This window comes from Myotis myotis, unplaced genomic scaffold (assembly GCF_014108235.1).
Source record: "Myotis myotis isolate mMyoMyo1 unplaced genomic scaffold, mMyoMyo1.p scaffold_m19_p_21, whole genome shotgun sequence".
Taxonomy (NCBI): domain Eukaryota; kingdom Metazoa; phylum Chordata; class Mammalia; order Chiroptera; family Vespertilionidae; genus Myotis; species Myotis myotis.
Genome location: NW_023416326.1, coordinates 6430856 through 6445180, shown reverse-complemented (window position 1 = coordinate 6445180; position 14325 = coordinate 6430856). Strand labels below are relative to the sequence as shown.

Sequence of the window (14325 nt, the reverse complement as noted above, 5' to 3'; positions counted from 1 at the left end):
CACAACTTCTACCTTGAGCACCTGAACAGCTCATATCTAAATGGGGAAACAGACATATAAAGAAATAAAATATAAACAGTGTGAAAAATACATATGCTTATATACACCAATGTTTTTAGTTGTTTTCTGCTGCTGTGGAAATATTTATATCAGAACAGCACACTTTCACTGAGACATTTTCCTAAACATATGGATGGGATGATGAGAATACTTAAATAGTATTTTTATGCTAACTTCCTGGGAACTATATTTCAAAGTACTTATTTGTCCCCCCACCTCCTACCCTCAAATTCTTAAGTGATACCCATCACAAAGAAGGCAAAAGGCCACATTTTTGGAATGCTTCTTTTGTATGTTTTCTGCTTTGCAAGATGTTAACTCTGTATTCCACGTTGCATCCTGAAGGGGCACTGCATACACGCTACATATTAACGAAACGATGGTAGTTTCGGACCTCGTGCTAAAATTGTTTTCTCTCACTGCCTCTTCTAGTTCTGTGACTCAAATCATGTAATTAATTTGTATTTTCATAAGGTAAATCAGTGCAGTTTAAAACCCTGGCATCTGTTCTCTATACGTTCCACACCTGTGACATGATGATTTCCACCACTCACGTATAAAAGAGAAACACATTGTCAGGGGGCAGCCGGCTTTGAAGCATGCGTTCTATTTTTCGCTTGGTAACCATGTGAAAAACACCAATTACTGGAATTCTGAGAAGAATGAAGTTACTTGTAAGCCTAGTATTCATACCAAGAAGGCTCTCTAAATCAAAACCATGCAGGGATGCAATAGATCAAATCTGTGGAGCATAAACCTTTCAAGATCAATGTTGCTGAAAAAGTATCCGTGATTGGGGAAGGCAGCTTTAACAACACAGTATTGTTACAAACAAGAAAAGTGAGACAGCTGGCGGCCAGTCCGACAAACCCATACCATGCAGGGAAGCCACGCAATTCAGAGACCTCGGTGCGTGATCTGGGTGAAAGCCAGTGGACTGTTACAGGTCACACTTCTTTTCTTTTTTTATAATTTTAACTTAATTTTTAATACATGTTTTTCTTGATTTCAGAGAGGAAGTGATAGGGAGAGGGAGATAGAAGCATCAATGATGAGAGACAGTCATCGATCAGCTGCCTCCTGCATGCCCCCAACTGGGGATTGAGCCTGCAACCCAGGCATGTGCCCTGACCAGGAATCAAAACGTGACCTCCTGGTTCATGAGTCAATGCTCAACCACTGAGCCACACCGGCCAGGCATACAGGCCATATTTCTAGTACATTTTTGTTTTTATTTTAAAGCATATGAAATCTTTTGAATGGAATTTCCAGAAATTAAAAACATACATAAAAGTACCATTTCCGTTGGAATGAAAATCATGACACACAATGTTATATGTCAGTTCCATCTCAACAAAACTGGAAAATAAAATCATGAGCCTTTCAGATCTTGAGGAGAATAATCTAGATTCTGGTTCAGTGTCTGTTAAGACAGATAATGTATGCTATGCAGCATCACTTTTCATTATTAGAAAATTGTCTTCAGGAAGAGTACAGATATGTACTCTTTTTTGGTCTAGAGCTGCGTCTCAGAGTCAGGAAGACAGGCGGTAGAGGGGCATGGCTGTAAGGACTCCGGGGCTGGCGTTGGGATCAAACAGCAGGCCTCTGTTTATTTTTATTTATTTACTTTTTTTGCAGGTCTCTGTTTAAATCCCAGCCCCGTCACTGGCTAGCCTACTGAACAGCAGACCCAGTCTTTCTGTGCCGGTTCCTTGAGCTGTGGAACATATAAGATAGGTCTTACACACTGAAGATGTGTAAGCTTTAATTACATGAAAAATGCTGAGCATATCATGAGCACACGAGCAGCACTGAGTAAACGCGGGCGGCCAAGGTCAGTGAGAGCAGACCTTCACCCCTCGTGTGCGTTCCCTCCATCTTCCTTTACTCCTCTGCTTGCTTTTATTTTCCCTTTTCTCTTTAGTTTTCTAATCTTCCCACCTTTCTGTCTTTTAACTCTCTTTTCCCCCAAGTGCTTATCAGCTTTAGGTATTTCCCAATTGCTGTTATTTTGTTTGGCAGGCTCCGTGGCCATCCTTTCCTTTCCCTTCATAGGCTTGCATCTCTGCCTCGGCGCCTCTTCACCTGAGACCTTTGAATGCCCTTCAGAGACCTAAAAAACCCCCGACACTGGACACAAAATGGGATGAGGGGAAGGTTCCGTAGTTCTTCCCCTGGTTTCGGAGGATTTCACGCTTTCTCCAAGGTTAAGAACCATTGATCGATGGGCTGTCACTACCCTCCCTCCCAGATGACTTGTTGGGTCTCTTCACCAGTTGCCTCGTTGGTATGAGGGGACCTCTTTAGACTTGGGAAGATCTCACCACTCTGCTATCTAGACTCGGAGAGCGTGGGAGATCTGTACCATAGTATTTATTACAAAGGCATTGAATTCCCAGGTAATTCATCAGCTATTGCCGTATTGTGTTGTGCTTTACTATTTGTGTAACAGCTTTGTTTTGCAAAATGTTACTGGTTTTAGAGAAACAACATTATGCATTCCATATGGCCAGCTCCATTTCAACCAAAGTAGATATTTCTCATTGTAATTTCTTTTCCATTTCTGTATGATACAGCCCAGCCAACTTGGAAACAAAGCATCCAATATTTTAGAAATCAGTTGTCTAGTGAGAAACCAATGGATTTGGAATGAGTTATAAATTCATTAGCGAAAATTCCAGATTGACGGCATTTGGGGTTTCTCTGAAGCCTTTGAAGGCAGGCATGTCAACGATAACAAAACAGTAACGTGGACTTTGGGGAGTTTTTTTCGAGTTGGCCGAAGAGCGCAAGTTGTTTTCTTAACTAAAAATCATCATTCACATGAGTCATCCTGACAGCCTGAAAAATTTCAAACTCCTCCAGGAAAAGAAGATACCCAAGAAGCACATTCTTCACACGTCCTACCATGTGCAAAAGTCTAGAGGAGAAAAACATCCCTTTGAAAAGAGCGCTGTTTTCATCTCTGTCCTGATAACTCTGGGCATAAAAATTAAACGCCCATTTTCCAGGGTGTGGATTCCACTGGGGAGTAATCAGACCCAATTACCAAACAGACCCCTTACCTCCTCACCGCCCCCACATACATAAAAAAATACGGGTAGTCAATCCTGCTTACTTAGTGTGTGGAGCTTAGCCAACACAGCAATATATATATACATACATACATATACATACATACACACACACACACACACACACACACACACACACATATATATATATATTTAAATATATTTTATTGATTTTTTTTGCAGAGAGGAAGGGAGAGGGATAAAGAGTTAGAAACATCGATTCAGCTGTCTCCTGCACACTCCCCACTGGGAATGTGCCCGCAACCAAGGTACATGCCCTTGACCAGAATCGAACCTGAGACCCTTCAGTCCACAGGCTGATGCTCTATTGACTGAGCCAAACCGGTTAGGGCACCATATACATATTTATCAAAAATAAACTGAGTACCTAGCATGTGCTCTGGGTGTACAATGGTGAACATGACACTTGAGGTCCTTGCCCTTGAGAAAAACATAAATACATATACACACACACATAAATACATCTACACACATATGTATATATACATACACATACGTATGCACACGTATAGTGTGTGTGTTTCTATACAGATAGTGGTAAGTGCAGTGAAGAAACGGTTAGGGCCCGAGGAAGGGTGCGTTTTCTTTAGAATGCCATCCATACCGGCCAGGGTGGCTCAGTTGGTTTGAGTGTTGTCCCCTGCACCAAGAGGCTGCACGTTCCATTCCTGGCCAGGGTATAAGCTCTGGTTGCAAACTCAATCCCCAGTAGGGGGCGTGCAGGAGGCTGCCAATCGATGTTTCTCTCTCATCATTGATGTTTCTATCTCTCTCTCCATTTCTCTCTATAATCAAAAACATACATTAAAAAAAAAAAGACTTTCCTAAGAAGAGAGGGGTCGCTGCCCACCCCCTTTCCTTTATAACTAGGGAGCTACTACTAGACACAAAGCAAAACAACAACAACTTGAAAACAGTGAACCAATTCTTGCTTCTGTGCCAGAGGGTCTTCCTGAGCAAGGGGGTTAGTGTACCAGTCGGGAGGGTTTCCTTGTGTGACAAGGAGCCTCATCACCGGCTCCCCTATTCCTTCCTCCTACCATCCCTCCTGCGCCCTCTCCTCGTAGACAGGGAAGTGGGGAAAGGAACAGGACATGAGTCCCACAGCGTATTTATGTGTGTGTGTATGTGTATTCATGTTTTTCTCTCTGTGTGTGTGTATGTGTGTATGTATGTTTTTCTGTGTGTGTGTGTGTATGTGTATTTATGTTTTTCTGTGTGTGTGTGTGTGTATGTGTATTTATGTTTTTCTCAAGGGCAAGGAATTGCAGAAGACCTGTTAGCAATGGCAGATTTAAGCAATGAGTTAATATTCAAAAGCCCTGAAAGTTACGTTCCTAAATCTTCTAACCCAATGGAAAAGTGCATTATGCTCATTAAGAAGGCTATACGGGGAAGTAACCGACACACTGAACTGTTTAGAAAGCAGCATATTTTAGCTAATAATGATTCTTAACCTTTACAGGGGTTAGCACATGGAAATCGTTACTGTGCACCAGCAGATAGAGCCACGGCACCATGCTTCTTAAGTCAGGGCCTAAGTCTTCATTCATTATGCCAGGGCGCTCTGCCTTTCCCAGTTAATCTCATTCGCCTGCTCGGTGTTTTCCATGCTTAAAGAAATGAAATGTAAAGGGATCGCTGGCTTAATTTTGCCGCGAGAAATGCTTCCTCCCTTTTATTTCTACCCTTGGAAGAGTTTTGACTGTTTCAAGTTTTGCATACGGTTAAGAGGACCCCAGTTTTTAAGCTCCGGAGGTATGCGATTTGAAGGCTCAATACCTAATGTGACTGGAATTTTTCTCCAATTATAGAAGAGGCAGACCATCATTCTCCAGTTTCCAAAAAGGAATGCAGCTGCTTGCAAGAGGTCTAAACTAACAGGACATTTAATATTTTGAAAAATATGTCCTGGGGGGGAAAGACTTTTCTGTTCAAAAAGATACTAAATTATTTAGCTTGGCAGCTCCAAGATGTGAATATGTTGAGCCCCGTGGATGTCACTGATGTTTTATCGAGTTCAAATGGGAGTATTGAACACTTTATTCTTTATTCACACTGTCTTTTAGTAGATCTCACATTAGACCTTGGGCTGCAACTGCCTGCAGGTCCTGTGGTCTGTACGGGCACATTCTACTTCCAGGGGATCCGTGTTTAATTTTCCAAATTCCCAGCAAATAGCAGCGCTGCAGCCTAAATCCCTCCACCGAGATTCCTTCCGGCCCAGATGCAACTAATAGTTGCAGGCTGCGTGGCTGTCACTCATGACTAATCCAGGTACGGCTGCTTACTGTTTTTAATTTTCTTGGTCGGGACCTGAAGGCAGGGTTTGCCTTTTTCCCATGAGAAGCCGGTGATCGTGGGCCTGACATTCCAGCAACTGGAGACGGCGGCCTCTCCACACCCACACAGCCCGGCTTTGTTCAGGGCCGGCATAGACACCAGCTTGGTGATAGACATACTACAGCGGAGGACAGGCGTGTAATAGGGTGTTAAGGACAAGGAAGGATGCATGAGGGATTTGCCCCTAAGTTTTTAATGTTGGTGTCATGGAGAGCAGCCATTTCCTGCCACAAGATACCCATCGATGCCATTTGCCATTTTGGGTCAGAATGTTGAAGTGGGTGGACAGTATGTGTTTATGTTCAGGATAATTCTTGTTATAGAAATCATAGAACAAGACTGGGATGTCCTCAAGGGTAGGGATCTGTGTTCTGCTCGTCTGTGCCCACTGTCTGACGAATAGTAGAATCTTAACTGTTAACTGAATGGCTACATTTATGAATGAAAGAACTAGAATGTTTTGTTTATCACTTTTTTAAAAAAATATATTTTATTATTGACATTTTACAGAGAGGAAGGGAGAGGGATAGAGAGTTAGAAACATCGATGAGAGAGAAACATCGATCAGCTGCCTCCTGCACATACCCTACAGGGGACGTGCATGCAACCAAGGTACATGCCCTTGACCGGAATTGAACCTGGGACCCTTGAGTCCACAGGCTGATGCTCTATCCACTGAGCCAAACAGATTAGGGCTCTTTATCACTTTTAATATTGATATAAATTCAAACTTCAAGAAGAATTATAAAATTGGTACAAGGAAATGCCATGTAGTTATACTGTTTACTGAGATTTACCGATTGCGCACTCAGTTTTAAATATATGCGTAATGGTTTTCTGAACCACTTGAGAATTAGTTGCCAACATTGTGTTCATTTACCCTTACCCACTTCAGTACGTATTTCCTAAGAAGAGCATTCTCTTATAAAATACAGTACACTTATCAAAATCTGGAAATTTCACCTTGATATAATACCATTTTCTAGTCCATATGCAAATTTGTCCATTGTCTCAATAATATCTTTTGTAGCTATTTTTTTTCTCAGTCCAGTATCCAATCCGGGAGGACACATTCCACTTGATTTTCATGTCTAATTGGCCTCCTTTCGTTTGGAATAGTTCGTTAGCCTTTCTTTTTCTGTCTTGACCTGGACATATTTTGAAGGGTACAGGCAGTTATTTTGTAGGAGAGCCCTCACTTTGGGTTTGTCTAATTATCAGGTTGTCATTGGAAGGAAAGCCATGGAAGGGAGGTTGTGCCTTCTCAGTAGATTATATCAGCAGGCACAGGGCATCAGCGTGCAAATATTACTGAGTTTTCACTTGGTTGCATTATATCCAAAAGGTTTCTCCACTGTCCAATTACCGCTTCTCTTTTGCAATTAATGTGTAATTTGTGGGGAGACACTTTGGAACTGAAAATGTCTTGTTTCTCATTAAACTTTCACCGCACCCTCGTTCGTTCTCCCACATTCAGTCATTGGCTTTATGCTCTAAGGAAGCGCTTCCTTTCCCCCTTGTCTTTATTTTTCATTTGCATTAGTTTGAACTCGTAGATTCTTACTTTATTCAAGGAGTTACATTCCATTCTGTCGTTAATTGTTTTGATTCTTGAATGATTCTAGATCTGTCCTGTGGCGCCCCTACCAACTGCTCCCCTGTCCTTGTGATATGTTTTCATCATTCTTGGGGAATTTCTTACTTTCTGGTGTAACAAGATGCCCTAAGTCCTTCCTTGCCCCAGCCCTGAGCTCAGCCTTTTTTAAGGGGCCCTGACTCCCTTTCCTGGTGAATGGTATTTAAAATCAAGATCTGGGTGTGCTCATCGCTCTACTGTACCATTGGTTCTAGAAGCTCTCAGGTCTTCGATCTCTCAGACTGAGCTAGGAAGTGTGTGTGTGTGTGTGTGTGTGTGTGCGTGTGCGCGTGTGTGTACGTCTATGTCTACGTCTATGTCTAAATTAAAGTTCTATATCTAATTTAAGAGTTCATAGTCATTATTCCATTTCAAATCCAGCACCCCAGGATTTATCCCAGTCCTCCATGTTGATGACTCCCTTCTCCAACAGTGAAAAACTTGGCTTCATGATACTGTTTTATATCCCTAGCATCTTGTCCAGGCCCTGGCAATATGTGATAAATATATGTTTTAAGGATTGAAATGAGGGGTGGGGAACCTTTTTTTCTGCCAAGGGCCATTTGGATATTTATAACTTCATTCGTGAGCCATACAAAATGATCAACTTAAAAATTAGCCTGCTGTATTTGGTCAAAGTTTTTAAAAAAATATATATTTTATTGATTTTTTACAGAGAGGAAGGGAGAGGGATAGAGAGTTAGAAACATCGATGAGAGATAAACAGTCAATCAGCTGCCTCCTGCACACTCCCCACTGGGGATGTGCCCGCAACCAAGGTACATGCCCTTGACTGGAATCGAACCTGGGACCCTTCAGTCCGCAGGCTGACGCTCTATCCACTGAGCCAAACCGGTTAGGGCAATTTGGGCAAACTTTTAATGAACCCACCCCTAATGCCTTGGTAGGGCCAGACCAAATGATTTCACAGGCCCTATATGGCCCCGTGGGCCAGACGTTCCCACCCCTGATTTAAATGAAAGCGTAAATAAGACAGTCATGGAGTTATCTCTGTAAATAGCCGCACTGCTGTGACCAATGCCCAGCCTGACTTCGATGTTGAATAAAACTTTGGCAAACAAATGGTTCTCTCCAACACCTTCATTTTATGCTTTTGAACCAGATGGAACATGACTCCATATGAGTACTCTGTGTGTGCATTTTTTTTTTTACCATTTAAATCATGAAACCAGATAAATTATTCAATGAATATGAAGTCTTTTTTGCAATAAGAAAAATTAGTAAATAAACTTGCAACATAAATAAGAAAAATAGTTCCTTTGTTTTGCTCAAAAGAAACCCCTTGAAGTGGGCAGCGCCATTGAACAGGTTTCAGTATTTCTAATTATAAAACTTGCAGCCAGCAGAGTCTGCCTGGCACATTTTTCACATTTGTCAGCCCTGGCGATGTGAAATATGTTCTTCATCTGAATTCTCTTCCTCTCCCCCCTGCTGTCAAGGCAGAAAGAATTTCCACTTCCCTGCTGCTTATTATTAAGCTCTTCTAAGCAAGGATGCTTGAAGATAACTTATGAGCCAGGGACTGGAAATTTCTGATAACCTTAAGACTCATGGCCAAATCATATGATTAACTTGGTGAGGAATCTGGGGGAAAGCAGTGGGGTTTCATTCACCTATGCCCTCAAATGTTAGAGATTTACAATTCAGGGCAGCCATTCACGACGTTACTTCTTGAAATGGGCCCCCTCCACCCCCGCCTTAAACCCCAGGAAATGTGGTCTATTTTTCTCTCTGATGTAATTAAAACGAACAGCTTCTTGCTCATAAACTCTTAGTTTATTCTTAGAAACTTGCTTAAAAACTAGTTGCTTTTTCTGTCCACCTAAAGAATGTTCCATATAGCATATGCATTGTAACTTCTAATACAGCATTCCAAGAAACAAGGTATTTTACTAAACATAGAACAAAGTCTTCAGTTCAGGAAGACTTTTCCACAAAATTGAAAGAAGTTTTCCTGCAACATAGCTTCTTTAGCCCTTTATGGGAACATCTATTGAAAAATGTTCCCCCACGCTTAAAGGGGCAGTGCCAGGAGTCTGCATCTCCCACAACGAATAGAAAAATCACGACATTTAAAGCACTTCAGTCTTGAAAGCCTTTTCTATTTAAAGAAAAAGACCAAAAAAAGTATCACTTTACATGCATCATCTTTTTTTCCACGATTGAATGATTGAAAGCGAAGTTTTATGGCTTCATATCTTTTAAGTATAGACATATAAAGCTAAAATCCCCAAATTGTTACTTAAAAAATACTTCGGGAGTACCAGTGTTGTTATATCAGATTCCCTGATGCCAATTTTGTTTTATTGCTCCAGCATCAGCCTATGTTACTGATTTTTCTCACACACACACGGTATTAACTAGTAAAGGCAGGTACACTTGCCAAATTTCTAAAAAGGTCTCTGTACTTTTAGCTGAAGTTCTGTGTTTGTTCCTGTTTGAATTTTTGTTGTGTTTTATGATAATTCAGTATTTTCTTTGAGGAGTACAGACATCCCAGGAACATAACCCACAGGAGATGTAGTAGTCCTTCTTGTATATTCATATGTGACATGTTTATATGTAGTTGAATGAGCATCATGGAGGGATAACTAGGCCGTTAGCTTTAATTATCTCATGGAGTGGGATTGAGAAGGATTATTAACTCTTTATCATTATATTCTTCTTATTTTTTAGAAAAATATATTTTATTGATTTTTTTTACAGAGAGGAAGGGAGAGGGATAGAGAGTTAGAAACATCGATGAGAGAGAAACACTGATTAGCTGCCTCCTGCACACTCCCCACTGGGGATGTGCCCGCAACCAAAGTACATGCCCTTGACCGGAATCGAACCTGGGACTCTTGAGTCCACAGGCCGATGCTCTATCCACTGAGCCAAACCGGTTAGGGCTCATTATATTATTCAATTTGTTAGAGGAAGCATCTATCACTTTTGATAGTAAAGAAATCTAATAAATAGAAATTGAAATCAATCCGTAGCTTTGTGTATTTAGGATTCTTTTTTAAGAAACTTAAAACAGTGAAGTCAGGTAATAGATTTTTTTTCGTAGAAGAAAAATACAGATTATCTGGCTACTGATTGGCTCAACTCTAGTATTTCTAATACCTTCACATTCTTCAGTAGCAACATCTATACAAAAAGTTACATCTCAAAGATAATTTTTAGATATGCTTTCCTTAAGATCCAACTTTTCTAATGCTCATATTCTTGATTCACATAATGTTAAACATTTTTCATCTTAGTTTATTTCAGAAACCTTTTATATTTAGCAATAAATTGATTAAACTAGTATATTCACCAATGAAAGATGCATATTGTTTCCATGTGAAACCAAGGCTAATAAATTCTCAAAGCGCCCTTTATTTAATTAAGACTCAACCTTCTTTTGCCAAGAAATGAATTGCTTGGTGTAATTACAGTCTTCTTTTTAAAAGGGAACAAAATTAATTCTCTGCATTTTGTGAATTTTCGTAAGTTTTCTAAGGCTCTGAGCCTTCAGTAATTCCAAATAAGTGTAAATGCCCTTGTAATTTTCCAACATTAGAGGAGCCTCAGGCCCTAAGAGGTGGTTTGTTTGTTTTAAATCACAGGTACTAATAAAAGAAAAAATACTTTTGAATGTAAATATTTACTGGGAGTTTCTTAATCATAGGCTTCACATAGCACTAACAAAGCAGCTCTTCACATAAAATATAAAAATTAGGCAGTTGAAAACGTCAGAAAAATGTCAGTAACAATTTGAGTGTATTTGGGATTGAGAAAACAAAATACTAATCCTTTTCTTAGTTGAGGTTTGTGTGTTATATATAATCAGTTGCTCTTGTAGCAAGCTTTTATTTTTTTCATTAAAGTAGCACCAAATTAATATCTTTTAAAGACCATGAGATTATAATCAAGGTCTGATTCAAGCACTACATTTTTTTTTTATTAATCCTCACCTGAGGGTATTTTTCCATTGCTTTTAGATTGAGTGGAAGGGAGGAGGGTGGAGTGGGTGGGGAAGAGAGAGAGAGGAACATCAATGTGAAAGAGACACATCTATTGGTTGCCTCCCTCTAAGCACTACGTTTTAACAGGGGAATTCTTTCTCTCTGAGGAGCTAGCAAAGCTTGTAAAAACCATGACCATTTGATCTAATAGCTCATGATAGTTTTAAGGATTAGTTGATTCAGGCTATAAGAGAACAAGATAAATTATACATGATGAAACAACTATAAAGAAAAATAGAGGGATCCTATCTTCTCCTTGATCTTTTCTATATTCTGAGAGATGTAACTTACAACTGAATATGCATAGTAGCTTTTCAAATGGAACTATTAAGGTTAAGCCTGCATGAAGAATTCTGATACTATTACTATAGCTCTAAATGAAAATGAGATGATTATCAGGTCAAAGGAAATCAGTAGTTTCCTAGTTTTTGGAGGGGGTAAAGTGAAAATAGACAGTGAGAGAGCATTGGGGGCTGGTAATGGGATGGGACTGGTGGATCCTTTAGCTTGGGCCTTACATTCATGGAGGGCCTTAAATTTAAACTTTTAATATTATCCCCAATTAAGGTTTATTTACAGTTGTATGTTTTTTGTTTTCTTTTTGCCTCTGTGTTAACTATAAAATGTACTATGAGTTATTCCAACTCTAAAATGTACCATGAATTATTCTAACTATTTTGGCTTTTTTCTTTCCTTTTCTACATGCTAGGAGCCTAGAAAGAATGGAAATGGCGGGAGCATCTCTTGACCTCTCCGAGGAGCAGAATATTTTAGGTAGGAAATAGCATCAGGAAACACTAACTAGATGCCTGCTATAAGGAATTCAAATGAAAAGTGTTGGATGTCGCTGTTGTACTTTAAGATATGTATGTGCTTCTAAAGTTTGCCCAGAAGGGAGAAATATGTGAAAACATTCAGGCAAATTCTGAAAAGGAAGTTCCTAAGGGAAACTTGATGCAGCAGATAGCAAAATGGGGTAACATACCTACCTCTTAGGGTTGTCATGACAACGAAAAGGTATTGTTCAGTTAAAATCCTTGGGAGAGCCCTAGCCGGCTTGGCTCAGTAGATAGAGCGTCAGCCTGCGGACTGAGGGGCCCTGGGTTCAATTCTGACCAAGGGCACATGCCTGGGTTGCGGGCTCGATCCCCAGTGGGGGGTATGCAGGAGGCAGCCAATCAATGATTCTCTCTCATCATTGATGTTTCTATCTCTCTCTCCTTCTCTGAAATCAATAAAGAAATATTTTTAAAAAATCTTTGGAAGAGCATCTGACAGGGAACAATTTTTTCTCTTTTTGAGCATGCAGTATTTTTCCTTTATTCAGAATGGGCAGATTTTTCTAGCAGTCCCACACACATGTAGTAATAGCGTAAGACACGCATGGGAGTGCGAGCCCCCAATTCAGGGCAGCGGTGACCTCCTTGGAGGGGGGGAGGGAATAGGATCCAGAATGTTCCACTTGGCTTGTGGTGTCAAGGGGCCCCCGCTTGCCTTGTAATACTTGTTTTTTTTTTAAAAAGGCAAAACTTAAAGATTTTTCTAAGCTGGAAAGCAAGTCCATAGATACTCATTACTCAAACCCAACAGCACAGGGTTCTTTCTAACATCTCTCCTTTTCTTATTTGTAACTTTTTTCCCCCAGCATGAGAGAAAAGAACCTGGCTCGCATTATCTCTAATATGTTTACTTAACTCATTCAAACCTAGTAGACAGATAAAGCAGTGGTTCTAACTGGGGGCAGTTTTGTCTCCCAGGGGACGTTTCTGGCATTGGCTGGAGATGTTTTTGGTTGTCCTCAATGTCCTACAGTGCACAGGCAGCCTCCAGAAGAAAGAGGGACATAGTCCAAAATGCCAGGAGTGCCAAGGTTGAGAAAGAAACCTGGACACAAAGTCGTCTCACTAGCCGGTCCCCCTGTGACAAATAAATGTACTAACTCCAATATAATATCTGTGTACAGGTCTTTCTTTAGTCTTACAGTATTTACTCAAAACAGTGTTGTCCATGTTTATTAGGGTCAGTTCTCTCCCCCTCCAACATACTTAGGTGATTGACGATACAGTCAGGATCATCTGTTGCTGTGTTTATTTCAGTTTGGGGTCTTATTTATTTGTTATTGTGAGAGTGTGTGGAACATGATTCTAAGAGTCAGAGCAGGACAAAAGGGACACAGAGAAGTGGGGGAAATTGTTAAAAGTTCTCCACGTGATTCTGATGTTCACCTGTTTTCAGAACCACTGGTCTAGCTCATGGGCTTTGAAGTGAGACCTGAATGTAACTCCAGTTTCCTACCAGGTATGTGATGTTGGGTAAGTTACTTGCCCTCCCTCAGCCTCCGACTCCTACTCCGAAGGATTGCTGTGAGGATGTAGAATATATATGCGGTGTTCATCATAGTGCCAGCCCGAAGGGGGGCCCCAGATGATCGCTGTTTCAATTCTTTCACGTACCCTTTTAGCAAATATTGTGTTGCTACTCTGTACTGAGGCACTGCACTTTGTCCTAACATGGTTCATGCCTTCGAGTAGTTCACGTTTTAGGGGGCTTATAGCGGTTTTGCAGAAAATGCAGTGACTATTTCTTACATTGACGTGCAATATAAGAGGTTCAGATAGTCATGATTTTCTGGAAGCTTTTCCCTAGAAAGCCTCACTAATGCAGACTGTGCACGTATCATGTGAACTATCAAGGTAAAAAATACAGATAAATAGATAGTTATGTGTCTCTGCCTCTCTCAAATGTGTCATTTCAGGCTTTTAAAAATGGATATCAAACCACGTGAAGTTGAATTCTCAGGCGTGAGTGCCTGCCGATAGGCGTTCCGTGTTCTCAGGAATGAGACATTTAAATGGTTTTATTATATCTGTGTAGAATGTCTACACATCATCTGGGGATCTCGTTAAAACGCAGACTCAGTCAATAGTGTGGGGCGGGGCCTGGAAACCCGCATTTCTAACAAGCTCCCAGCAGCTGCAGCTGGTTGAGTAGAAGGGGTTTATTGCACTGACTGAAAGCACACTTTCTGGCTTTGAATCCCAGTTCTTCAACGTATCAGATGTGAGTCTGCTGTGAGGGACTGTTTTCACTGTATGTGTATATGGTACCTCGAGGTATTAGCTGCCAATGTCACCCCTTTATAGCATTTGAACATTTAACAAAAAATGTTTTCATT

General features: G+C 40.6%; 1 protein-coding gene across 8 annotated transcripts in view; it reads left to right on the top strand.

The window, feature by feature from the left end:
• DISP1 (dispatched RND transporter family member 1) overlaps positions 1-14325 on the top strand; it is a 115267-nt gene that overhangs the window by 19522 nt on the left and 81420 nt on the right. Inside the window, exons 2-4 of one of the 8 annotated variants that reach the window (XM_036354724.1) lie at positions 1702-1897; positions 11860-11924; positions 13386-13448. The exons of 1 other annotated variant lie outside the window; for it this stretch is intronic. In XM_036354724.1, coding sequence (XP_036210617.1) covers positions 13403-13448 — 46 coding nt within the window. In that variant the 5' untranslated portion in view covers positions 1702-1897; positions 11860-11924; positions 13386-13402. Of the gene's footprint in view, positions 1-1701; positions 1898-2276; positions 2463-11859; positions 11925-13385; positions 13463-14325 lie in introns of those variants that run through there. 6 more of the 8 variants (XM_036354727.1, XM_036354726.1, XM_036354720.1 and 3 more) reach the window with 6 other exon arrangements.